Consider the following 25,644-nt stretch of genomic DNA (forward strand, 5'->3'; position numbering starts at 1 on the left):
AGCCCGCAAGCAGGACCCGAGTGCAAGAACACTCTCCCCTCCTGAGGCTTCCGGCAACTGGTTTTCAGAGCATGCTGCCTCTGATTAGGGTGGCACAGCACAGCCATCACGGCTAGTAGCCGTTGATAGCCCTATCCTCCATGAATTTGTCTAATCTTCTTTTAAAGCCATCCAAGCTGGTGGCCATTACTGCATCTTGTGGGAGCAAATTCTATAGTTTGACTATGCGCTGAGTAAAGAAGTACTTCCTTTTGTCTGTCCTGAATCTTCCAACATTCAGCTTCTTTGAATGTCCACGAGTTCTAGTATTATGAGAGAGGGAGAAGAACTTTTCTCTATCCACTTTCTCAATGCCATGCATAATTTTATACACTTCTGTTGTGTCTCCTCTGACCCGTCTTTTCTCTAAACTAAAAAGCCCCAACTGCTGCAACCTTTCCTCGTAAGGGAGTCGCTCCATCCCCTTGATCCTTCTGGTTGCCCTCTTCTGAACCTTTTCCAACTCTATAATATCCTTTTTGAGATGAGGCGACCAGAACTGTACACAGTATTCCAAATGCAGCCTCACCATAGATTTATACAACGGCATTATGATGTTGGCTGTTTTATTTTCTATACCTTTCCTAATTATCCCTAGCATGGAATTTGCCTTTTTCACAGCTGCCACACACTGGGTCGACATTTTCATTGTGCTGTCCACTACAACCCCGAGGTCTCTCTCCTGGTCGGTCACCGCCAGTTCAGACCCCAAGAGCATATATGTGAAATTAAGATTTTTTGCTCCAATATGCATAATTTTACACTTGTTTATATTGAATTGCATTTGCCATTTTTCCGCCCATTCACTCAGTTTGGAGAGGTCTTTTTGGAGCTCTTCGCAATCCCTTTTTGTTTTGACAACCCTGAACAATTTAGTATCGTCAGCAAACTTGGCCGCTTGACTGCTCACTCCTAATTCTAGGTCATTAATGAACAAGTTGAAAAGTACAGGTCCCAATACCAGTCCTTGAGGGACTCCACTTTCTACAGCCCTCCATTGGGAGAACTGTCCGTTTATTCCTACTCTCTGCTTTCTGCTTCTTAACCAATTCCTTATCCACAAGAGGACCTCTCCTCTTATTCCATGACTGCTAAGCTTCCTCAGAAGTCTTTGGTGAGGTACCTTGTCAAACGTTTTTTGAAAGTCTAAGTACACTGTGTCCACTGGATCACCTCTATCTATATGCTTGTTGACACTCTCAAAGAATTCTAGTAGGTTACTGAGACAGGACTTTCACTTGCAGAAGCCATGCTGGCTCTGCTTCAGCAAGGCTTGTACTTCTATGTGCTTAGTTAATCTAGCTTTAATAATACTTTCTACCAGTTTTCCAGGGACAGAAGTTAAGCTAACTGGCCTGTAATTTCCGGGATCCCCCCTGGATCCCTTTTTGAAGATTGGCGTTACATTTGCCACTTTCCAGTCCTCAGGCACGGAGGAGGACCTGCGGGACAAGTTACATATTTTAGTTAGCAGATCAGCAATTTCACCTTTGAGTTCTTTGAGAACTCTCGGGTAGATGCCATCCGGGCCCAGTGATTTGTCAGTTTTTATAATTAAGCCTAGAACTTCCTCTCTCGTTACCACTATTTGTCTCAGTTCCTCAGAATCCCCTCCTGCAAATGTTAGTTCAGGGTCAGGGATCTGCCCTATATCTTCCACTGTGAAGACAGATGCAAAAAAGTCATTTAGCTTCTCTGCAATCTCCTTATCGTTCTTTAGTACACTTTTGACTCCCTTATCATCCAAGGGTCCAATTGCCTCCGTAGATAGTCTCCTGCTTTGAATATATTTATAGAATTTTTTGTTGTTGGTTTTTATGTTCTTAGCAATGTGCTCCTCAAATTCTTTTTTAGCATCCCTTATTGTCTTCTTGCATTTCTTTTGCCAGAGTTTGTGTTCCTTCTTATTTTCTTCATTTGGACAAGACTTCCATTTTCTGAAGGAAGACTTTTTGCCTCTAAGAGCTTCCTTGACTTTGCTCGTTAACCATGCTGGCATCTTCTTGGCCCTGGCAGTACCTTTTCTAATCTGCGGTATGCACTCCAGTTGAGCTTCTATTATAGTGTTTTTAAACAACTTCCAAGCATTTTCAAGGGATGTGACCCTCTGGACTTTGTTTTTCAGCTTTCTTTTTACCAATCCCCTCATTTTTGTGAAGTTTCCTCTTTTGAAGTCAAATGTGACCGTGTTGGATTTTCTTGGCAATTGGCCATTTACATGTATGTTTAATTTAATAGCACTGTGGTCACTGCTCCCAATCGGTTCAACAACACTTACATCTCGCACCAGGTCCCGGTCCCCACTGAGGATTAAGTCCAGGGTTGCCGTCCCTCTGGTCGGTTCCATGACCAACTGGTCTAGGGAATAGTCATTTAGAAAATCTAGAAATTTTGCCTCTTTGTTGTGACTGGAACACATATGTGGCCAGTCTGTGTCTGGGTAGTTGAAGTCACTCATTACTACCACATTTCCTAGTTTGGATGCTTCCTCAATTTCATATCTCATCTCCAGGTCTCCCTGAGCGTATCCCATGTGTTCTGCTACTGTAGATTTTATTAAGGGGCTAGAGAACACATACTTTATTCTGTTATGAGGCAACTTCCTGTTAGATCCTTAGAGACCCTTTTGAGTATCTTCCTTGAGGAGTAGCAAACCTATTACCAAGCAGGTGGTGGTATGTATGAATGTTCTATTATCTCTTAGACCTGCTGTGATTGTTAGCTCTCAGCTTGTCACTGTCAGTAATTAATTCACTAATAGGCAAAAAAATCTTGCGGTTTAAGAACGTACCTATAGCCAACAGATATTTCCATCAAACTTTAAAAAGCAGGGAAATTGGGCAGCTATAGTGAATGCACCAGGGGAGCAGGAGACCTGACCTCCTCTCTGGGAAATTCCATGCTAGCGATAATTAGGAAAGGTATAGAAAATAAAACAGCCGATATCATAATGCCGTTGTATAAATCTATGGTGCGGCCGCATTTGGAATACTGTGTACAGTTCTGGTCGCCTCATCTCAAAAAGGATATTCTAGAGTTGGAAAAGGTTCAGAAGAGGGCAACCAGAATGATCAAGGGGATGGAGCGACTCCCTTACGAGAAAAGGTTGCAGCATTTGGGGCTTTTTAGTTTAGAGAAAAGGCGGGTCAGAGGAGACATGATAGAAGTGTATAAAATTATGCATGGCATTGAGAAAGTGGATAGAGAAAAGTTCTTCTCCCTCTCTCATCATACTAGAACTCGTGGACATTCAAAGAAGCTGAATGTTGGAAGATTCAGGACAGACAAAAGGAAGTACTTCTTTACTCAGCGTATAGTTAAACTATGGAATTTGCTCCCACAAGATGCAGTAATGGCCACCAGCTTGGATGGCTTTAAAAGAAGGTTAGACAAATTCATGGAGGACAGGGCTATCAATGGCTACTAGCCATGATGGCTGTGCTCTGCCACCCTAGTCAGAGGCAGCATGCTTCTGAAAACCAGTTGCCGGAAGCCTCAGGAGGGGAGAGTGTTCTTGCACTCGGGTCCTGCTTGCGGGCTTCCCCCAGGCACCTGGTTGGCCACTGTGAGAACAGGATGCTGGACTAGATGGGCCACTGGCCTGATCCAGCAGGCTCTTCTTATGTTCTTATGTTCTGTGAGATATTGTACTGCCCTACAAATTTGCAAAAATGCAAACACAATTTGGGTTGGTCTTTCACAGTCCAATCCACTTCTTGTGTAGCTTGGAAGAATTGGGTAACATGTACCTTTGAGCATATGGTGAGTGGAGGCAACACCTGCCACCTTCAAAGATGGAGAATTACATTTTTGTATGTTGGTTGGTGTTCTTATTACTTTGCTTCTTTCCTGTGTTACTAATGTTTCTACAGAGAATCTAACCTAGAAAATTATATTTCTCTCATTATTCACCGTAGAAATTTGTGTCAAATTTATTTTTAATAATTTCAGAGCCTTTTTATTGGTCGATGTCATATGATGGTGAAGACAGCCCTTTGTGTTTCAAACTGGAGGTTATGTTGTATTTCTATTTTGGATGCATTAACAGTTGAATCTGAAACGGCAGTTTGATGTAAAATCAGTCTGATTACAATATATTGCTGCTTAAACAATGACTCTAGCTGTTGGAAAAAACAAACTTGGCCTGCCCAAGATTTTATTTATTTATTTATTTATTATTTGATTTATATCCTGCCCTTCCTCCCAGCAGGAGCCAGGACATTTATTCAGCCTGCTATGCTTAAACCACTCCACTTAAGGAAAAGCTGTCATGGTCAATTAAAAACATAGAGCACACCTAGAATTTTGCTAGAATATATTTCACCACCCACTGTTTTATCTTGTGCAAACTAAGACATCCCTCATGTCCACTGGAAACTATTCTGCAGAACAGTCAGTGCCATTATTCCACAATTGCTTTTGGAGTTTTTTAGTGTAAATTTTGCAAAGTGTTGCTGTACTTCACATATTCACAGAAACAGAAGCAGAAGAAAATGATTTCCGATAGGAAACTTTGCTAAAATTGCAAAGTAAATCAAACATATTTAAAGTGAACTATCTGAACTAATATCAACTGTCTTAATATTGTTGCTTCCTCCCTGCTGAAACAAGATCATAACAGCACGTCTTTGTTTCTGTTATTTGAGCTGATTGCAGGTGTTGCTACCACTCACCATATGCTCAGAGGCACGTTACCCAATTCTTCCAAACTGCAGAGGAAGTGGATTGGACTGTGAAAAGCCAACCCAAATTGTGTTTGCATTTTGACCAATGTGTAGGGTGGTACAATATCTCAGAGAGGAGGTCAGGTCTCCTGCTCCCCTGGTGCATTCACTATAGCTGCCCAATTTCTCTGCTTTTTAAAGTTTGATAGAAATATCTGTTGGCTATAGGTACGTTCTTAAACCGCAAGATTTCTTTGCCTATTAGTGAATTAATTACTGACAGTGACAAGCTGAGAGCTAACAATCACAGCAGGTCTAAGAAATAAAAGAACAAGGTTTTTTTGCCTATCGGTGAATTTCTCTGCTATTTAATCTGAGAGGTAAGGAATGGGATCCTGTGCAGGTTTGCTGAGAATGGATTGATCATTTGAATGCTTCTTGAGTTCAGTGGGATTTACTCCCCTGCAATCATGCTTAGGATAGGTGAAACTGATAATGGGGGAATGGGGAGGGGAGGGGGAGGAAATGCAGGGGGAGAGAGGTGAAAGGGTAGGGGCAGAGCTTGGAAAAGTTCCTTTTTTTGAACTACAACTCCCATCAGCCCCAGCCAGCATGGCCACTGCATTGGGCTGATGGGAGTTGTAGTTCAAAAAAGTAACTTTTCCAAGCTCTGGGTAGGGGGGAGGAGAGGGATAAGAGCAGGTGGGAGGGGGAGGGGAGGAAGAGGGTAGGTTTGAACATTTGCATGCTTATTGAGTTCTGTTGAGCCCCAGCTCCCCCAGATAGACCAGGGAGAAGTGTTGGAGGAGGAGGAGGCTTTCGAGGGCATTGAGGGAGGGGGAGATGTCAACATCCCACAAGTTCGCACAGACAGCCCTGCCATTGACGTGGATCCCGCTCTGTCTGCAAGTGCTCCAACAGAGCCATTGGGAAGCAACCTCTCGTGTGCGCCAATTCCACACCCCCCCGGGATTCCCAGCCTGGCACTTCAAACACTTCCCCACCAACCTGCTCCCTGCCCCCCCCTGAGGTTGAGTCTGCACCTAGCAAACCTGTGCTGTCAGATGTACCGCTGGAGGATCTTCCCCCCTTGCCCTGTGCGAGACAATGGAGAAGCGGAAGGGTGACAAGGTGGTACTTTGGAGGAGTCAGAGGTTACGAGCGGAGACCTTTCCTGTTTAAGGTGACCCCCCCCCCCCGGATTGGGGAGCTGAGTCAACTTATTTATTTATTTATTGCATTTGTATACCGCCCCATAGCCGAAGCTCTCTGGGCGGTTTACAACAATTAAAAACATTAAAAACAAATATACAAATTTAAAAACACATTTTTAAAAAGCCATTTAAAAACACATGAAGTCCAGACGCTGCAGCGCATGCCTAGGTAGTGAGGTAGAGCTAGTAGTGAGTCAGCAGAGACAGGTCTATGAAGCTCACTGCTTTTGATGTAACCGTTACTCTAATAAAGCAAGAATTATTTCCAACCTCACCTCTGTCTCGTGTCGCGCGTTCTGGGCAGGACAAGTACAGAGGGATTTACTCCCCTGCAATCATGTTTAGGATAGGTGAAACTGACCATGGGGGGGAGAAGAGGAGGGAGGGAGGGCTGTAGTGGACAGGGGAGAAGGAAGAGGGGAGGAGAGGAAGAAGGGAGGAGGAATGGAGGGGAGAGGGAAAGGAGAGAGGGAGAGGGGGGATGAAAAAGGCAGGTCTGATCATTTGCATGCTTACGGAGTTCAAGGGGATTTCCTCCTGTGCAACCATGCTTAGAACAAGTAAAACTGACCATGGAGGAGAAGGAGGGGGCGGGGGCAGGAGAGGGAAGGGGAGAGGGGAGGGGATTGGAAGGGGAGGGAGGGAGGGGTGAAGGGAGAGGGAAGGGGCAAAAGGAATGGCGGAGGAGGGAGGGGCAGGTTTGATCATTTGCATGCTTTTTGAGTTCAGTGGGATTTACTCCTGTGCAATCATGCTTAGGTTAGGTGAAACTGACCTGGGGGAGCGGCAGGGAGGGGGAAGGAGTGGGAAAGGGGAGGGGAGAAGTTCGGGGGGGCGGGCATAGGGCAGAGGGGAAACCCCTTTCCAAAAAGAAAACATTTTGAACACTATTGTTGTTTTTCAGTTTCCCACACCTTTCCCACATGTAGCCTCCCACCCAAATTTAAACCAAGGCTGTCCCTGGCCACATCCATACCAGATCTTTATTTCACTTTAGACAATCCTGGCTTCTCCCATAGAATCCTGGGAAGTGTAGTTAGTGAAGGATGCTGAGAGTTGCTATGAGAGGTCCTATTCCCCTCACAGAGCTACAATTCCCAGAAGAGGTGCTGACTGTTAAACCCCTCTGGCCGCTGGAGCTCTGTCACGGGAATAGGAGTCTCCCCTCAGGACCCTTCACAAACTACACTTCCCAGGATTCTTTGGGGAACGCCATGACTGTCTCAAGTGAAATAAATGTCTGGCCTGGGTGTGGCCCCCTTATTAGCCAAGCTGTGAGTCTGGCTTTTAGAACTCTGATGGTTGGTTCTTACTGAGCATGCCCGCACTTACCATTGACTCCAGTGTTACATTTCTTTAATTTTTTAACTTTTAAATTGCAGAAGATGAAGGTCAGAGTATGGGGCAAAGTCAGTAACAGGATTACAGGTACTCTGTGAACATGGCTGATTTTTAATTAACTTCAACAAATTGTGAGACCACTGACAAGAAAAAGTCCAACGGGTCTGGATTTTTTCCTCTTGTTTTACACTTTGAACTCTGGATTCTCTCTGAGTGTTTTGTGTATCGCCATGAAAATTTAGAGGGTTGTTAAGCAAGCGTTTCTGAGTTCAGGACTATAAGTAAGATTTTGTTTTGAAATGAGCTTATGGGAAGGATCAGAATGGCATGGGGGGTATTTTCAATTTAACATTGCGGAATGTGAAAAATCCATGCTGACTATAGCATATAGCCACTCTCATGGCTTATAATATTGGTTCTAGTGTGGCTGTGATCTTTGTACTATATATTTTGTAGTCTATTGAAAGGTTAATTGACCATAATGAACATTTGAATGGCTTTTGTCCTGGGTGGCAAGGAAGTGGCTGTAGTTAGGAGCACGTCAGTACAGCATCCTTTCCGGGAAAATGCAGATATGGCCACTGTGGCATGTGCCTAGGTCACATCAAGGTGTGATTACTACAGCACACTTTACGTCGGGCGGCCTTTGAAGAGTGTGTAGAAATTTCACTTGGTGAATATAAGGGGCAGTGCAGAGGAGGCTTTTTCATCTGGCATTGGTTAATCCTACTTTTGCTTTGTGGGCACAGTACAAAGCGCCTTTAAAGCCCTAACTGGTTTGGAACCAGGATATTTAAAGGTTGATCAGTCTGTGGCAGGCTTGCAGGGTGGGGCTCTTTCAGCCGTGCCACTAAGGGTGTGTGGAACTCCCTCCCCTGAGAGGCTCTGTGGGCTTTTCAGCACATGGTTACAGACTTTTTGTTTTTAACTGGAAGTTTTATGGATAATTTATTGTCCTTAACTGATGTGTTCTATGCTGCCTTGGGGGTCTGTAGAGGCCAAAAGAAAGGTTGTAAATATTTTAATAGATAACTGTCCAACCTCCTCCTTTGACTCTGGGCTTGCAGAAGTCTGCCTCCTTACCCACCCACCAGCCCCCTTGTTTTCCAACGGCTGACATTCCTGACTATCTATGTCCCCAGACCAGGCCCACCCCGCCCCACCTGACCTCAGCCATGGCCGAGAACATCCTGGCAGCCGCGTGCGAGAGTGAGACACGGAAGGCAGCCAAGAGAATGCGGCTGGAGATCTACCAGACGTCCCAGGTATGGGCCCTGGAACTGGCATAGCATTTGGCACTGACTGCAGAATGCCATGCCCCAAAGGTGGTGTGATGTTGCTACTGTGGCCTGCAGAAATTGTTTGACCAGTGGCAACTCTAGGACAAAAGAGACAAGTGAGCACAGCGTAGGCGACAATGAGCCAGCTGTGAAAAATGGTCTCCAGGCTCAGAATTTCAACTTCTTTGTGTGTGTGTGCTTTAAAAATATGCTATATGGAAATTCCTCATTTGGAGGCCACTAAATTCCAGTTGCTGAGGTAGGCGTGGGCTGTTGCAGGCAAACTAGAAGCACCTAGCTGGCCCTTGTGGGGAATGGGATGTTAGTCTACATGGGCCTTTGGTGCTGTATTTTGTGACTGAGCACGCAACGAGGGTGGCACTAATTTGAAGGGAAGAAGGAGCATCTGGATGTTTGCTCCAACGCATTCCTCCTCTTTCTCAGCCCTAGCTGGCTGGAGGAGCTCTTGAAGAGGCCAGCCTCAAGCTTTTCTCCTGACTTTTGGAACCTCTCGCTGCAGGATGAACCAGTTGCCCAGGACAAGCAACACTCCCGAGATTCCGCTGCCATCACACATTCGTCCTACACACTGCCAGCCTCCTCCTTCTCGCAAGATCCCGTTTACATCAATGGGAGCCTGAACTACAGTTACCGGAGCTACGGAAACCTAGGAGGCAGCCTGCAACCTGCTGCTTCACTCCAGACAGCGAATCACAGTAACGGTAAGAAGAGGGCTGGCTGGCAGAGTTGCAGGATGCAGCCATGGGGGAATTCCTTCCCCTGGTACAGGGGTGATGAACCTCTGGTCCAAGCCTTCCCTCCTCAATCTCTCTCTCTCTCTCCCTTCCCACCTCCAGCAATTAGGCTCTTAAAAAGCTTCCACCGGTGCCATTGGGAGCTTTTTAAAAGCCTTGTTGCTGTGAGGAGGCAGCTGAGCAGGGAAAGGGGAAAGAGAATGAAATAAATGAATGGGGGGTGTGCACACGCATGTGAGAAAATGAGGGTGTTGGGTGACTCTGGCCTTTGGGTCTGGCCCCTCTCAGTACTGGCGTGCGGCCCCTGGGAGGTTCCTCACAAGGAAACGAGGTCCTCAGGCTGGCAAATGCCCTAATAGGACTTGGCTGTCTTCTGCCTCTGCCCAAGCGTTGTCTTTCAAGGGCAAGTCCAGGCAAAGGTCTGTTAAGTTCGCCCTAAGCAAGCTTTAATTTAGGAAAATGTCCTTGAGTTTAATAAGCCTGTGCTGCGGCCCCCGGCCATGTGCATTCGCCATTCATTGTGACCCAGGCCACCCAGCATTCCTGTGTGCATGACCATTTTGTGAGTCCTTTGGCCAGACCTGGGAACGTGAACACCATCCCTGATCCTGAAAACGGAGGAGCATGCTTTGGAGTTAATATAATGAGTATTTGAGACCCCCAGGATTGGCCAGTGGCTGAGATGAGACACTTCTGTCAGCTCCAGCCCTCCTTCCTCTCTAGCTTGCCCTCGCTGGAAGGATGTGGAAGATGCCTTTCTGAGATTAATGCTTCTCATCTCTTCCTAGTGCCTCTTAACCCTGAAGCAAGATCCCACCCTGGGCGTCAGCCACTGGAACCTAATCCCCTCAAGTGAGAGGAGAAGAGGGTGATGTGTTTTCCTCTCTTAAGATTGTAGGCCCTGTAGGGGAGGGTGTTTGGCCTCCCTCTGCTAGAGAGCTCCGGGGCCTTTTGTCTTCCTGGGTTCCTTCTGGTTGATGAGCGTAGTTGAGAGATTTCTCTTGGCACTTTCCCAGCTGGGCTGCTTTCCCTCCATCCAAGGCTTCTTGTTCTGTCTTTTAACTCCCAAATGGGCCAAGTTCAGGGTGTTGGCTCTATATATATCAGGACCAGGTTACTTAAGAGACCGCTTTATCCCTTACATATCCATTAGGTCACTGTGGGACAACGTCTCCTGTAAGCCCCAAAGATATCAGGCGCCCACTCCACAGTCACTTCGAGCAGCGCTGTCGAGATATGAGGGGCACCCACTACTTGCACTTTCCAGAAACCATTCAGGACATTTTTGTTCCGACAAGCTTTCCTGGCTGGATGAATGTGTCTGTTCAGTTCTGCTGTTTTTTTGTATTTTTAAGTGGTTGTTTTTTTAAAAATGTTCTGTTGTGTGCTGCCTTGAGATGCCTGTAATAATTTTTGTTATTATTAATGTATGAATATCCTCCTCCCTGCTCATGGCAGGTGGTTGTCCTGTCAGGCTTGCCAAAGCTCCTCTTCTCTTCCTGCTCCCCCCACGGGTGTCCACGCCTTTTTTGGGTGCTTCCCCAAGAGGCAGGCACACTGGTGTGCATCGGCAGTGTCGGGAAGGAACGCGGGTCCCAGAGCAGAGCACCAGCACCTGTTGCAGGCTGTGGCCCATTGAGCAAACGTGATCTACACAGATGTGTTTCTGTGTTTATTCAAAGATGTGTGCCCGCTTCATCCCTTGGTTCAAAGTGCCTTACCATAGTCACATTAAAACCCAAACCAAGGTAAAACAATCTCAAAGATCACGTGGGTTGTACTCTGTAGAGGGGCTGGTGAGCTACACCTGTCTCTGCGACGGTGGCGGTCTCTCCTTTCCTAGGGCAGGCTCCTCTGCAGGCCGTCTGCATCCTGTGCATTTCTCTTGCTCTCCTCTTTCAGGCCCCACTGACCTCAGCATGAAAAGTGGCGCGTCCAGTACCACCCCCCCTGCCAACAGCACGAACAGGGGGGTGCCAGCCGCCCAGCTCAGCCCCACTGAGATCAGTGCGGTGCGGCAACTGATTGCTGGCTACCGAGAGTCCGCAGCCTTCCTCCTTCGCTCTGCAGATGAACTGGAAAACCTCATTTTACAGCAGAACTGACTGCTCGCCTCCCTGCGGCTCCTGTGCCAGAAGACACTGTCCACCTCTTGCACGAGGCTCCCTCCGATAATCTGCTCAGGACTGGCCATTCCTCTGCCCACCAACCATCTCCAAGCTGGCACAGGCTCTTGCTTTTTTAAAGGTGGAATCCCAAAAGATCTGTTTCACTTTGGGGCCCAAGCACCTGCCTTTCGAACCGGCCCACGCCAGTGCGTTCCAGCAACCCAGAGGAGCCGCTCTGCAGCCTGGAGAGATGTAGGACTATTGTTTGGGGGTGAGGGAAGAGGAGGTGGGGGGGAAGAGCCGGGGGTGTGTGTGTGGAGCTACAGGCACAGTCAGAATTTACTTTGTAGAGCCCTTTTTCAGCACCTCCCTGCCACCCTTCCTGCCTCTTCCATGTCTTAGAAATTCCATATTTATTGAGAAACGGGCCCTCCCTTGCCAGGATCACCCCCTCCCTCTTCCCCTCCCTTCCCTAATTTATTTTTTTTAAATGATGTCTTGAGTTTGTACAGATTTGCCACTTTTCTGTCTGTCAGATGAGGAGGAGGTTTAATCCTGCACCGTCACACATTCCGTCACACCATTCCGCTTCCGGATGCTGGAAGTGAGGATGATGTGATCAGCTACCCAGGCAGCTGCAGACCCTCTACGTGTTCCACCTTTTCACCCAGCAGCCCTTTGGCAGCACAGGGGCCAGCCCCCTCCCTCTCCCCTTCCAATTAGCAGGACTTGCTCTGGTCACTTGAAAGGAAAGCCCCTGGGGCCAAGTCACAAAGCAGCTGCCTGCTCTTCTTCCTCCTCCACACTCTACCTACCTCATCACCCTGCATTGTGGGTTTTTTCCAGACTTGGCTCCTGCTGGTGCAGCCACAGGGGAGACTCCAGCTGTCAACCCTCAGGGGCTGCTTGAGCCGGCAGACCAGGCCTGTTCCTTGCTGCAGGGGGTACCTCTCCCCTAATGCTTTTTGCAAGGGGCTTGCTTGAGGCAGGGTTGCATTCGCCACTGGAATGGGAGCGCAGTGGCGAGTGGGGGAGGGCAGCATGAGAAAAGCAGCTTCCTGTTCAGGTCATTCCTGGAAGGTTTTCAAAAAGGCATTTTGCAGCCTGCAGGCAAAGGCCTCCTGCAAGAAGCCCACCGTTTCTGATGCGTGGATAGAGACGGAGCCACTTTTTTCCTCCTCAAGTAGTTTCCCCCTATGCCCCCCAATGCCCACCCACCCACCCACATAATGCTCTTGCTTTTGCTCAGTGCAATATTTTTCAGTGCTGCTAAAATCAGGAATGGAGGAGCTCAGGCAGCAGCACCGGACCACGCAACCTGCTCAGCAGTAGCAGAAGAAACCAGGAAACCTGAGGCCTAAACAACTGGGTGAATTCTCTTCGCCTCCCCTCTGCTCCCAGCTGGCCAACGTGACTAAACCCACGTCTCCCTGCAGTGCCACAGCTTACTAGGGAACACACCACCACAAAGTACCAGCCCTTGCCAAGTTTGGGAGAAACCTGCGGCGCCGGCAGTATCGCCACCAATCATTTCCTCCTTCGAGCTCCCCCGTTTAGGGCGTTTGCCATAGCCCAGGCATTCTGGGGCACTTTCTTCCATGGAACTGAGCACCTTTTATTTGCCTTATTCCATGAGGTGAAGAAAACGCAGCACTCCCTTCCGAAAGCCAATGTATATGGAAGCTACTTTTGTTCAGTTGAGCATGGTTTCCTTCCGTATCGTTCCATACATATGCTTGGGATCAGACTGTTAGTTTTAAGCCACATTTCGTACACAAAAGCTCTCAGGAACAAATTACTGCAGGCCCCCTCCCAAGAGTACGTCCTTGGCAGTTGCTGCTGCTTATGATGAGGTGGTTGTTTCCCCGTGAGCGTGGCTTTGTTGCACATGAGAATTTCTGATCCTAGTTCACACCCTGTAGTTTCCTTACTTTCTTGAGCGATACCCTGGGGGTTCCAGGGAAACGGAGGTCAGCCTTCTGCTAAAAGTCCTCCTGTCAACCCCCCTTTTCGCTTTTTCTCCGCAGCAGAGGACAACCCATGTGTGCTTGACCTGCTGTTTCTTCTCCCAACTTTGATTTTCTGTAAATATTTATTATTGTGAAAGGCCCAGGAAAGAAAGTCCTTACCACACCACCTTTGTGAAAATCTTAACATTAAAGTGTGGCAGAGACAATCGCTGTCCTTAAAATCCTGGTGTTCAAGTCCTCGTGTGCAGCCTTTGCTTTGCTGAAGGCACCACCAGGAACATAGCCATGAGACAGGGGGCTGGTTACCCAGAGGCTTATTACAATGGAACAGCAGACTGCTTTGGTAAAGTTCCCCAGGTGTAATGTTTAAAAGTCTCTTCTCTAGATCACTTTGGAACTTGGCTTAGTGTGCATATGTCACTGCTTTTGTTTTTTAAACCACTGGTAGAATGTTTTGAGACTGGCGTGGCTAATGAAAAGAGACCGACAGAAAGCCAACTGGGGCTCACAACCCGCATCTGGGCTGGGTTGAGTTCAGGAAAGTATAGCCTCTAGTTGTATTTGGGCCACAGAAGCCATTTTATGTTTATAGCCCTAATTGTCTTAGGACATTTCTGTGGTCTTCAACTGATCCCTGTTGAGTAGGGGACCCTTCTTTCTGCAAAAGGTTAGCCCTCCTGTGCTCACAAACAGGAATCGAATCCCTATGAGAACTCTGGCTTGGCAGGTCTTTCAACAAAGAAAAAAAGGGGGGGGGGAAATCTCTACCCACAAGTCCCTTTCCCATAGCAGCATTTTCAGCCAGGGAAAGGCATTCATAGGATTCCAAATAGAAATCCCCTCCTCCCAAACACACACACACACACCCAATCTTGAAAGCCACCTTCTTCTCATAGATGGCTGTAACGTTTAGTACCAGTTCATTTACAAAAAATGCTGCTTTGAACTCAGAGGGTTAAATAAAATTTTGATTTCTAATTTTTTGTAAAACTTTTTACAAGGTAGCCTAGGGATTTCACCAGAATACAAACTACAATCTGTCCATGGTCTGATTTTTATATAATTTAGTGGTGCTTTAGAAAGTTTGGTTTGGTTGTTGTTTCAGAGCTGTACAGCTCAGTTCTTCGCCTGTATCTACCCAAGACCAATGTGAACCTTTGTACTTTTTGCTCCTGACTTTGGACTCAGTGAAAGTGTACTGTTTACATGTACAGAATTCCCAGCACCCCCCTCTGTGTTCTGCAAGTCCTGCTCTTGGCGAGGAAGACACACCTCACCCTCGATCATCTGCTTAGCAAAGCCACCGTCTCTCTAATCTGTATCCCATCCATCTCTGTACGCAAACACACACCTATCCTGTTCCTGGGATGCGCTGCAATGAAAAGGGTTTCACACCGTGTTCTCCTCAAGTGACCAGTTAAATGTCAGGTTCTTTAAAAGGTAGAGATAAGATGAAAGCAAACATCTAGGCTCTCTCTCACTAGTCTCAAATCACAGGATCACACTATTCACTGGCTTCTGCTCCCATAACCACCAAGGCACAAGAAATGGGCTGTGAGGCATGTGTGACCCAGGAAATAACCTCCAGCAACTACCAATATGGTATATAGTCCAGTGCTGTTAAAATCCCAAGAGGCACCCATATGTTCCTAGACATGCTACAGAGGAAGGAAATGGCACTTAAAACCAGCTTGAGAAGGTGACACTTTATTGCTTAAATCAGTTAAATTCTAAAAAGACCTTCCTGACAGGCACCTATGCAACTTCATGTGGCTCTTTTAAGCAGATGAGCACTTCCTCCTCCATGTGCTATGGAAATACTTTGTTTTATATACAGTGGATCTTTTTCCAGTAAATGTGGCTTAATATTTTACTTCTTAGAACGTGTGTTTGTTCTATGTAACGCAACTTAATTCTGTTCTGTTTGTGAAATGAGTAGCACAGGCCAACCTCCTTGTCCCATTCACTTAAAGACCAACAAGCTGTTTAAATCCAGCGGTTATTTCCATCCATGGTATTACTTGCTAAATGCACTGATTTCATAAGTATGTGGAATTTTTTTGAGTCTGTATATCACATTATAAGACTGAATCTACTTAATAAACACTGTATAACAAACAGAATGCATCCTCTAGCTTCCAGTATGGCTGCAGTGGCTTCTTTTTGCCCTAGCTCCCAAGCACCTGTAAATTACACCCATCTGTAGGCCTACTCAGAGCAGTGTGTTATCTTCCAATCCATGCATCCTGGCTACAGTACCCACTGCTATTCTCGTCCTTGCTAGACTCATTGAGCAGGGCAGCTTTTTTAAGTTGCCTGGGTTCAAAGTTGCAGTAGTCCTCAAAGGATAATGGGCTGCAGCCCTTAGGTCAAGAGTTCATGATGGAGTTGCAGCCTTATCTCCCCCCCCCCCACAGAGGGTAAGGCTATGCTCTGCCTCTGAATACCTGCTGCTGAGAATCACAAGCAGGAAGTGTGCTCAGGCCCTGCTTGCAGGCTTCCCATTGGCTGTTGTGAGCTGGACTAATGAGCCTTTGGCCAAAAGGTTGTCTTTTGTCTCATGACGCCAAGTAGATGGGCACAGCTGGTAACCACTGATACAAAACCAAGGGAGGGGGATAGCTCCAAGCATAGCTTTTCATCACTACAGGAAGCAGTCACCCCTTAGTCTTTTTCTAAGGACCACCTTCTGCTCAGCCACTGGAAGGGACAAACATGCCAAATGCTGCCACAAGTGAACCGGCTGAAAAAGGCCAGCAGTTGCTGAATGTGGCAATGGCTTCAGGGTGCTATGTGAAGCAATGTTGAATCAAAGGATGTTCTGGGAGCCCTTACAGAGTTGCAACAGACAGCAGGGTGCAACACTCATTGGATGCTGCATCTTAACGTTCAGCAACAGCACATGAGGATCTGGATCAAGGCTGGCACCAGCCTGCCTCACTGTAGCCCAGCCCCCCCCCAAATACAGGTAGCATGAGGCTAATAAGCCATGCATGCTTGCCATCAACCAAGAGGGTGGCATCAACCCCCTAGGGAAGCCTCCCCCATCTTGGGTGATGGCATGCATGTGGACACAGCGCATATGGTATTCACACTGGCGGAAGAGGTAGGAGGAACATGCGTGCAGGCTTACTGAAGCTGGTGTTGTCTGTATTGGGGTGCCTGGGAGCTCCCTCTCCATAATCTGCAGCAGGATCGGGTTGTAGGACCTGACATTGCTACCGATGACAGAACAGGAGCACCACCTTCCCACCCTAAGGAGGGGCTCTAGAGGGGTCCCCAGCCTCTCACGCCAGCCCTGGTCTGAATCATGCGGTGCAACTACTTTAAATGTGTCTTGTGCTTGCCCTCAGAATCAGCAGCTTACAGGTAAGAAAAGTATGTTGCAGCAAATGCAACACAATCTTGAAAAAATGGACTGCATTCAATTTATTTATTGTATTTATATACCACCCCATAGCCAAAGCTCTCTCGGCGGTTTACAGTAACTAAAAACAAAGTCAGTCCCGACTTATGGCGACCCTATGAATAGGGCTTTCATGGTAAGCGGGATTCAGAGGCAGTCATCTTCTGAGGCTGAGATGGCCCAAGGTCACCTAGGGAGCTTCATGGCTGTGAGGGGATTAGAACCCTGGTCTCCCAGATTGTAGTCTGACAGCTTAACTGCTACACCACACTGGCTCTTACTGACTAAAAAAACAGGTGAGACCTTGCGTCGGACTACAGTCCACTTCATCAGATGGACTCTAGTTCATGAAAGCTTATGCCATAGTAAAATCCTTCAGGTGGCACTACTGGAGCCAAAGCAGAGTTCATGAGGACCTGCCCATTCCTATCAATGGAGAACTGCCGTCTTAGATATTACAAAGGATGAGTGTGAACTACAAGTCCAAATACTAGAGGAAGCATTTCAGAAGGAAGATTATGACAAGTTCACTTTTTCAAAATGTTTATTTTTTTCCAATACCACACGGGACATACAACACCAGGGGTCATCAGAGAGGCCTCCCCCTGCACCAGACCAGCCTGTCTGTACACAATAGTGGCCCTGGAGGATGCAGAGTGAGGGGCCACAGCTCTGCCCCCCATCTTTGGTAAGCAGATTTCCGACCATCAGCTTAGTTACCTTTAATACCGCAATTCATTTCACGTCCTTCTCTTTCCTCCGTTTCCAGCTAAAAAGCTGCCACACTGATTTAAGAGTAAACCATTCTGGAGCTGAACTCCAGATTAAAGGAAAAGAGGAGCCTGGTCAAGGAAGAGGTAGGTAGGAGCTGAAGGAAGGAGAAAAGGAAAGTGACAGACTTTCACCACCTATCTGCTTCCTCCCTCCTCAGTGGGCACTTCCCAAAGATGACACGCACCGGCTTGTCTGCTCCCACTCGGTAGGCACACCAGTTCCTGGGCACTTGCCTCCAGCGCTCTCTGGAGTTACAGGAGGGCAAGCAAGAAGCAAAACTTCAGAGCCTGAGCAGCTGGGCAAGACCTGGAACAAATGCTGTCCTCCCCCCCCCCCCCAAAAAAAAACAACACAGCAGGAGAGGCAGTGTGAGACAGGTCAGACTTTGCAAGAGGCAGGGCAGAACACAGCAGCTCTGATTATGGACAGCAATTAGTAACCAACACCACTTTAATGCAATACTGCTGCAGCCTGAAAAATAAAGGAATTTTTAAAAACCCTTTTATGTACATAACATCAATTTACAGAATTGCCCAGTACTGTGTACAACATATAAATACATGATCCAACAGGTGCATAGAGGGTACATATAGGAGCCAAACATTTTACTTTTTACACCCAAGAACAAAAAGCTTAAAATTATATATATATATATATATATAAAAATGACACTGCCTAGAAAGTAAGAAGTTATACATAGCCCCATCCTCTCTGGTGATGCAAGTCCTCTGACAAGGAGGCTTCCAGCTACAGAAGACGACCGCTAAAGCCTCCGCCTGACAGCTGCACACAGCCAGGCTCCTCCAACACAGAAGGTGGACAAGCTCACTATTCCAATGGCCAACCCTCATCCTGCATTCAAACTCTGAAGCCCACAACCACTTATTTCCTGCTCTCTCTAAATGGAGGGATCTCAAAAAACCTATTCCTCCACCCCAGGCCAGGGGAGGAAGATGGCAGGACGGGAGAATGGAAGACTGAATTCAGCTCCACCTGAGCAAGCTGGGTCCACTTAGCCCAGCCCTAAAAAATGGAGGGCGCTAGCTCCAGTTCCATTGGAGCAAACCCACCCTCCTCCCTTCCCTTCAAGGGCTGATGGAACACAAACCACCAGTGCCAGGGCGGGCCCGCCCACAAGCAGACTGTTCAGCAGTTCCTGTGGGGAACAAACCCTCATAAACTGGGCAGTCCCCACGGCCAATTGCCAATTCTAGCAGGGAAATCAAAACATACATTGTTAACATTGCCTCTATTATGACCTGAATGATATTTTGTGTACACATTCCAGGATCCTTGTTATCAAAACAGACACGCTAAATACACAGCTTTTCCTTCCAGGGCTGTAATTCATCATCTTACCACAAGGCACAACACACAAAGCTTGGAGGGGCCAATACAGTCGTCATGACAAAATGCCCCACAGCCTTTACACATAATCATGGCTTTAAGGCTGCATGAACACTTGAGTGAAATTTCTTCCATGCTGCTGCTATCAGCAAACATCTGTGCGGAGAAAGAGACGCCACGGGATGCAGCAAAGTTCGCTTTGTGGTTTAGCTGCATCATACTTCCTGCAAGACTTCTGGGAAAAACTGGCACATTAGAGGCATAATTAAAACTGGCAGAATTAAGCTGCAACTTTGAAAGCTTCCCATAAAACGCCTGCTTGATGTTGAGCTGAGAAGGGACGGAGGACGGCTCCAGCGGCTGGGCAAGTCCTTTCCCTGGCTCTCTTGGCAACTTGAAAAAGGGCAAGTCCCGGCCCAGAGGGATGCTTTGCAAGTGCTGCTCCACCAGCTCCACAGGGCTAGGTGAGGCCTCCTTCCTCTTCTCCACATTCCTCTTAGCTGGGCTGGAGCACACCAGGACATTCTTGTTCTCAACTCCTCTGCCGCCTCCAGCATGCAAGCGCTGCTTTGGAGGCCAGTCTTCCCTGACGGCTTGCATGCCACTTCCAGACACGGCCGTCTTCGGTGGCGGCACTAGCTTGCTGTGTGAAAGCATGCCCAGCATGGGGAAGGGCTCCAGCCCTTTGTGATGCTGATGCTGCTGCACTCTAGCAGTTGCACTGCAGGGGAAGCTGGAGCCAAAGACCTTCTTCCCATGAGCGCCGTGGCTCTTGGGAACAGAATCTGGGCCTACGCAGGGGGCCACGCAAGGCGTTGCGGTTGCTTCCAGCTTCCCTTTTGGGCTCCCACCGGCAACAGATTCTGCAGGGACAGCAGCAGAAGAATCCGGTTGATCTTCACAAGGGCAGGGAGAGACCGTCCCTCCTCTCAGGCCCAACTTATCAGGTCTCTGGGAAGTGCTCGCTGGAGCATCAGACTTGGAGCTCAACGGAGGACTCTTCCCCAAGCCCTTTGGCTCTTTCTCTACCCTCTTCACAGGCAAAGATGTTGGGCCAGCAGTGCCCTGCCCTTTGGGAAAGTCCCTCAAAGACCTTGGTGCACAGTATCCGTTTCTGACTGTGCCAGGCGCGTCCATCCCCTCATCCGAAGGGAGCTTTTGGGAAAGGGAGGTCTTGTTTGCCACTGGGAAAGAACCACACTTTGAAGAGGGCCTGGCTAGAGAAGAGGCTGCAGCTGCTATGTTGGTGCTGCTCTGAGCCCCTGAAAGGACTGTTTTCAGAGGCAGCCTTCCTCTGAGAAACGGCACCACACGAGGGTTGCTTGCTTGTACAGACAGATGCTTGGGGGTCTCCACCAGTGGTCTTTCCTGGCCTTGTAAATCAACATGGGGAGAAGATTCACAAGCTTCCTGGAGGAGAGATGGCTGCGGTCTCCAGCACTGTGGCTGACAGACGTTGGTGGTCCCTGCTTCTGAAGGCAAGTCCTCCCTGCATGAGGGAGTGTCAGTTCTTACAGAACCTTCAAATCTGATCCCATTATATTCCCCCAGGTGGCCCCTGTTGGGATCAGCTCCTTTCTCTGTCGCTTTGCCGCCATTCCAGTCCAACTCTGCATTCTCATCCATTAGCTCAGCTTCCAAGTCAGATGCTGTCTCGGTTGTCTCGCTCAGCATGCTCCTGGTTTCCTCGTCACTAGAGGGGTTGGTGCTTGGCACTGGCTGTGCCTGCTGGCTACCTGTCCCTGCCCCTGTCCTCAACAGCACCTCCCAGGGAGGAAGGCAACTCTTGGAGGCAAGGCTGCCATGGGAAGGATTCACGCCTTCGGACAGTGGAACTGGCTTTGACAGAGAAGCTTCATTCTTGCTGCTGCTGTGTAGCCCACTTGCCATTTCTCTCCCACGCCACTGTGAAGCTAGCTCCATCCCAATACTGCTGGAGTTCTCTTGATCTGGATCTGGGAGGTGCTCCTCTGCATGAGAGCCAGGCACCACGTCAAGCCCATCCTCCTCACTGCTCTCCAGATCTATGGTACGGCTGGAACTCACAGAGGTGGCTTCCTTCACAGGAGAGCTGCAGCTCAGAATGAGAGCATCACCACGTTCATGCCCTTCCATTCTACTTGCCCTTTCAAGGGGATTCACTGGAGGACCCTGTAGCCAAGAAAGGCTGCGTTGGCCACTTGGAGGAAAATCACTTCCCTCCTTTCTGTCATCACCCTCTTGGGAAGCAGCACTTGGAGGCGGTTCACAGCTTAGGCCACCTGAGAGCTGCCCAGCGCTGTCCAATGGTGTCTCTGTGGCTATGCAGCCTAGGGGCAAGTCAGTTACAGCATCACCCAAGTGGCTGCCTCCTGCAGCCTCTGCAAGCTGGACAGCACATTCCGCCCCAAGTGAAGTGAGGCTGGCAGCTTGCCCAAAGGCAAGGGCTTCCTCAGCCTCAGAGGCCTCTTGCTCATAAGCAGGCAAGTTCGTTTTAGTCAGCTCAGAGCTAGTCTCTTCTTCTAGGTGGGAAGGCGACAATAACTGTGTTCGCTGTAAATCTGACACACACTTCCTGCGAGTTCTCTTCGATCGCCAGCATTTGGGGTGGTTACTGGGTTGCCGGATCCTCCTGCCGCCGCCGCCGCCACCTTCATCCGTGCTCCTGCCACCTCCTCCTGGCCCACCCCCACCTCCAATGGCGGTGGCAGGAGCAGCAGCCTCTCGCTGGATCCTGCTTTGCACAGCACAGGCCTTAACGTCAGCAGAGGCTGAGTCCCTGTTCCGGTCCTGGCTGGAGGGTTCTGCATCGGGGATAACCCTAGGACGTATCTGGTAGGCTGGTTGACCTTTAACCACCCAGGGGGGTTTGATGCGGGAAAGCTGAATCTGAAAAACAACCAGACAACAAGAATGAGGGTTTTTCACAAGACTCTGGCCCTTGTGTGCATGTGTGTGCTTTAGGAATTTTTCTTTGTATGCTGTATAACTATTGCACATTTTAAAAACAAGTAAGCAGCTAGTAAGCAGGCCTTGATGAGGCTCTGGAAATCCTACAAACGTATCAGTTTAATAACCACAGCTCCCCTCTCAAAGAATTCTGGGAAGTGTAGTTTGGTGAAGGCACTGAGCACTCTGTGCATCCTTCTCCTCTCAGAGTGTCCTGGGAAGAAGGAATAACTGACAAACCAGTTTCCAGTTTTTGTTGTATGGTATTTTTATAGTGGCTTTCATTATTGTTGTAGTTGTAAAGCACCTTGAGCTCTGGACAGGCAGCATATAAAAGCTTTAAATTAATTAAGTAGGATGAATATGGCCAAGAAGAAGATTCCAACTCAGGCCTTTTCTCATCCAGAAGGTGCAAGGCTGAAGCTCTGCTAGCTATACCCAACAGGTGAGGAAGGGGGCAGCCCCAATGTTTTCCAAGAAGGATCAACTCTGCGGGGGAGTCTTAGGGTTGTCAGTGGCATGGGTGCATCTAGACCATCCTGCGCCAAGATTTTGTTTGAAGTAAGCGTCACGGGAAACCCTCCATTTGCAGAGCAGCAAATGCAAGAGAGATGAAGGGCTTCCACAACCCCCTCGGAAAGCTTTTCCCAGGCTCAGCTGCTTGCTGACCTTCCTTCCTCCCCCCACCCCCCAAGCTGCTTCAGGAAACTCCAGCCCTGCTCCCCAGAGGCAGCTATCTGGTATGAGACTGTTATCTACCCGGATGGGTGGGACTTTGGGTTCCTCTTTGGTGGGCTGTGGCTTTTCTGGGTGAACACTTTCAATTGTGTTACGAAAGGACTGACGATCTTCGAGCCGGGGCTTCTTCTCGGGGAAAGAGGCAGAGGCAGCCTGTTCAAAGCATTTTCTCTTCTGCTCCTTGGACTCCTGATCATGCGGCTCCTGGGAAAAGCTGGGGATTCGGCCCGATGCTGTGGCCACTGACATCACATCTACCTTGCTCAGGATCCTGGTTGCCTCAGATGGAATCTCTGATTTTGGAAACAGCCGGCTCCTCTCACACAAGTCCACCTCTGGTTTCATCTCCCTACGACTGGGGGAGTCTGGCTTCATGGCCAATGTCTCTCTGGCAGCCTCTGCTTGTTCTGCCTGACACAGTTTGTTCAAGCTCCCCCGGGTCCTGCATCGGAGGGCACGCTTCTTGAAGCGTCCATCTCGCTGCCGGGTGACAGGGCCACGTTGCACGCTCGCAGGTTCCTCTTGGGAGACTGAGGTAGTCCTGTTCTCTGTGTCATCTGGTGCTGCTTTTTGCTGCGGAGGCTCCTCTCTGGTCAAGCCCAACCTGTAGGGCAGGGACAGAAGGGGAAGGAACCCTGAATTAGTTAACTATTCACTAATAGGCAAAAACCTTGCAGTTTAAGAACATACCTATAGACAACAGATATTTCTATCAAACTTTAAAAAGCAGGGAAATTGGGCAGCTATAGCGAATGCACCAGGGGAGCAGGAGACCTGACCTCCTCTCTGAGATATTGTACCACCCTACACATTGGTCAAAATGCAAACACAATTTGGGTTGGCTTTTCACAGTCCAATCCACTTCCTGAATAGCTTGGAAGAATTTGGTAACGTGCCTCTGAGCATATGGTGACTGGTGGCAACACCTGCCATCTCCAAAGAAGGAGAATTACATTTTTGTATGTTTGTTGGTGTCCTTCTTTGCTTCTTTTCTGTGTTACTTCTGTTTCTACACAGAATCTAACCTAGAAAACTATATTTTTCTCATTATTCATCCTAGAAATCTGTATCAAATTTATTTTTATTAATTTCAAAGCCTTTTTTTATTGGTCAGTGTCACATGATGGTGAAGACAGGCTTTTGTGTTTCAAACTGGATGTTATGTTCTATTTCTATTTTGGGTGCGTTAACAGTTGAATCTGAAACGGCAGTTTGATGTAAAATCAGACTGATTCCAATATGTTGCTACTTCAGCAATGAAAAAACAAACTTGGCCTGCCCAAGATGCATGTGTTCAGCCTGCTATGCTTAAACCACTCCACTTAAGGAAAGGTGGGCATGGTCAATTAAAAACATAGAGCACACCTAGAAATTTGCTGGAATGTATTTCACCTCTCACTGTTTTGTCTTGTTCAAACTGAGACACTCCTCGTGTCCACTGGAAACTATTTGCCAGAACAGTCAGTCCCATGATTCCACAATTGGTTTTGGAGCTTTCTTTTAGTGTTGCAAAGTGTTGCTGTACTTCACATATTCACAGAAACAGAAGCAAAAGAAAATGATTTCCGATAGGAAACTTCACTAAAATTGCAAAGTAAATCAAACATATTTAACGTGACCATCCGAACTATATCAACTGTTTTAATATTGTTGCTTCCTCTGTGATAAAACAAGATCAGCACAGCATCTGTCTTGTTTCTGTTATCTGGGCTGACTGCAGGTGTTGCCACCACTCAACATATGCTCAGAGGCACGTTACCAAATTCTTCCAAGCTACACAGGAAGCGGATTGGACAGTGAAAGGCCAACCCAAATTGTGTTTGCATTTTGACAAAATGTGTAGGACAGTACAATATCTCTGAGAGGAGGCCAGGTTTCCTGCTCCCCTGGTGCATTCACTATAGCTGCCCAATTTCCCTGCTTTTAAAAGTTTGATAGAAATATCTGTTGGCTATAGGTACGTTCTTAAACCGCAAGGGTTTTTGCCTATTAGTGAATTTCTCTGCTTTTTAATCCGGGAGGTAAGAAATAGGATCCTGTGCAATTTTGCTGAGAATGGATTGAGCATTTGCATGCTTATTGAGTTCAGTGGGATTTACTCCCATGCAATCATGGCTAGGATAGGTAAACTGACCATGGGGGAGGAGGAGGGGAGAGTAAGGGGAGGAAGGAGGGAGCAGAAGGAGGGGATTAGGAGAGTGAGGGAAGGGGGAGGGAAGGGGGAGGGAAGGGGCAAAAGGGGAGTTATTGGAGGGAAGAGGAGGGTAGGGTAGGTTTGATCATTTGAATGATTATAGTGTTCAGTGGGATTTACTCCTGTGCAATCAGGCTTAGGATAGGTAAAACTGACATGGGGGAGGGGCAGGGAGGGCAGGAAGGGGGAGGGGAGGAGATTGGGTGGGTGGACACTGGGGAGAGGAGAAGCCCCTTTCCTTTCCAAAAGGAAAACCTTGTGAACAGTATCATCATTTTTCAGGGTTTCCCCACCTTTTTATTCTAGAGCAGGCACATGTAGCCTCCCACCCAAATTTAAAACAAAGCTGTCCCTGGCCACATCCATACCAGACCTTTATTTCCCTTTAGATAGTCCTGGCTTCTCCCAAAGAATCCTGGGAAGTGTAGTTAGTGAAGGGTGCTGAGAGTTGCTAGGAGATGCCCTGTTCCCCTCAGAGCTTCAATCAGAGCATCTGACTGCTAAGCCACTCTGGCCATTGGAGCTCTGTCAAGGGAATAGGAGTCTCCTCTCAGCACCCTTCACAAACTACACTTCCCAGGATTCTTTGGGGGAAGCCATGACTGTCTCACGTGAAATCAAAGTCTGGTATGGGTGTGGCCCCCTGATTAGGCAAGCCCAGCAGCTGTGAGTCTGGCTTTTAGAACACTGACAATTGGTTCTTACTGAGCATGCCCAGCCTTATCATTTCAATTCAATGCTAAAGTTCTTAAATTAATTAAAAATCAGCCAGGCATTTTTTTAATGTTTAAACTGGAGAAGATGAAGGTCAGAGTATGGGGCAAGGTCAGTAATAGCAATGCAAGTACTCGGTGAACATGGCTGATTTTTAATTAATTTCAACACA

General features: G+C 47.9%; 2 protein-coding genes across 5 annotated transcripts in view; one reads left to right on the plus strand and one right to left on the minus strand.

Annotated features, from left to right (window-relative positions):
- NOL4L (nucleolar protein 4 like) overlaps window positions 1-15,476 on the plus strand; it is a 181,338-nt gene extending 165,862 nt beyond the window's left edge. The window contains exons 9-11 of one of the 2 annotated variants that reach the window (XM_061630792.1): window positions 8,401-8,523; window positions 9,059-9,260; window positions 11,196-15,476. In XM_061630792.1, the coding sequence (XP_061486776.1) occupies window positions 8,401-8,523; window positions 9,059-9,260; window positions 11,196-11,398 (528 nt within the window). In that variant the 3' untranslated portion in view covers window positions 11,399-15,476. Of the gene's footprint in view, window positions 1-8,400; window positions 8,524-9,058; window positions 9,261-10,081; window positions 10,157-11,195 lie in introns of those variants that run through there. The other variant, XM_061630793.1, reaches the window with a different exon arrangement.
- Window positions 15,477-17,303: 1,827 nt separating this feature from the next.
- The window catches only part of ASXL1 (ASXL transcriptional regulator 1), a 35,870-nt gene continuing 27,529 nt past the window's right edge, over window positions 17,304-25,644 (minus strand). For all 3 annotated transcript variants that reach the window (XM_061630794.1, XM_061630797.1, XM_061630795.1), the window contains 2 exons: window positions 22,586-23,168; window positions 17,304-21,766 (listed from right to left, as the gene is read on the minus strand). In XM_061630794.1, the coding sequence (XP_061486778.1) occupies window positions 18,902-21,766; window positions 22,586-23,168 (3,448 nt within the window). In that variant the 3' untranslated portion in view covers window positions 17,304-18,901. The remainder of the gene's footprint in view (window positions 21,767-22,585; window positions 23,169-25,644) is intronic.

Source organism: Rhineura floridana, chromosome 6 (genome assembly GCF_030035675.1).
Source record: "Rhineura floridana isolate rRhiFlo1 chromosome 6, rRhiFlo1.hap2, whole genome shotgun sequence".
NCBI classification, from domain to species: domain Eukaryota; kingdom Metazoa; phylum Chordata; class Lepidosauria; order Squamata; family Rhineuridae; genus Rhineura; species Rhineura floridana.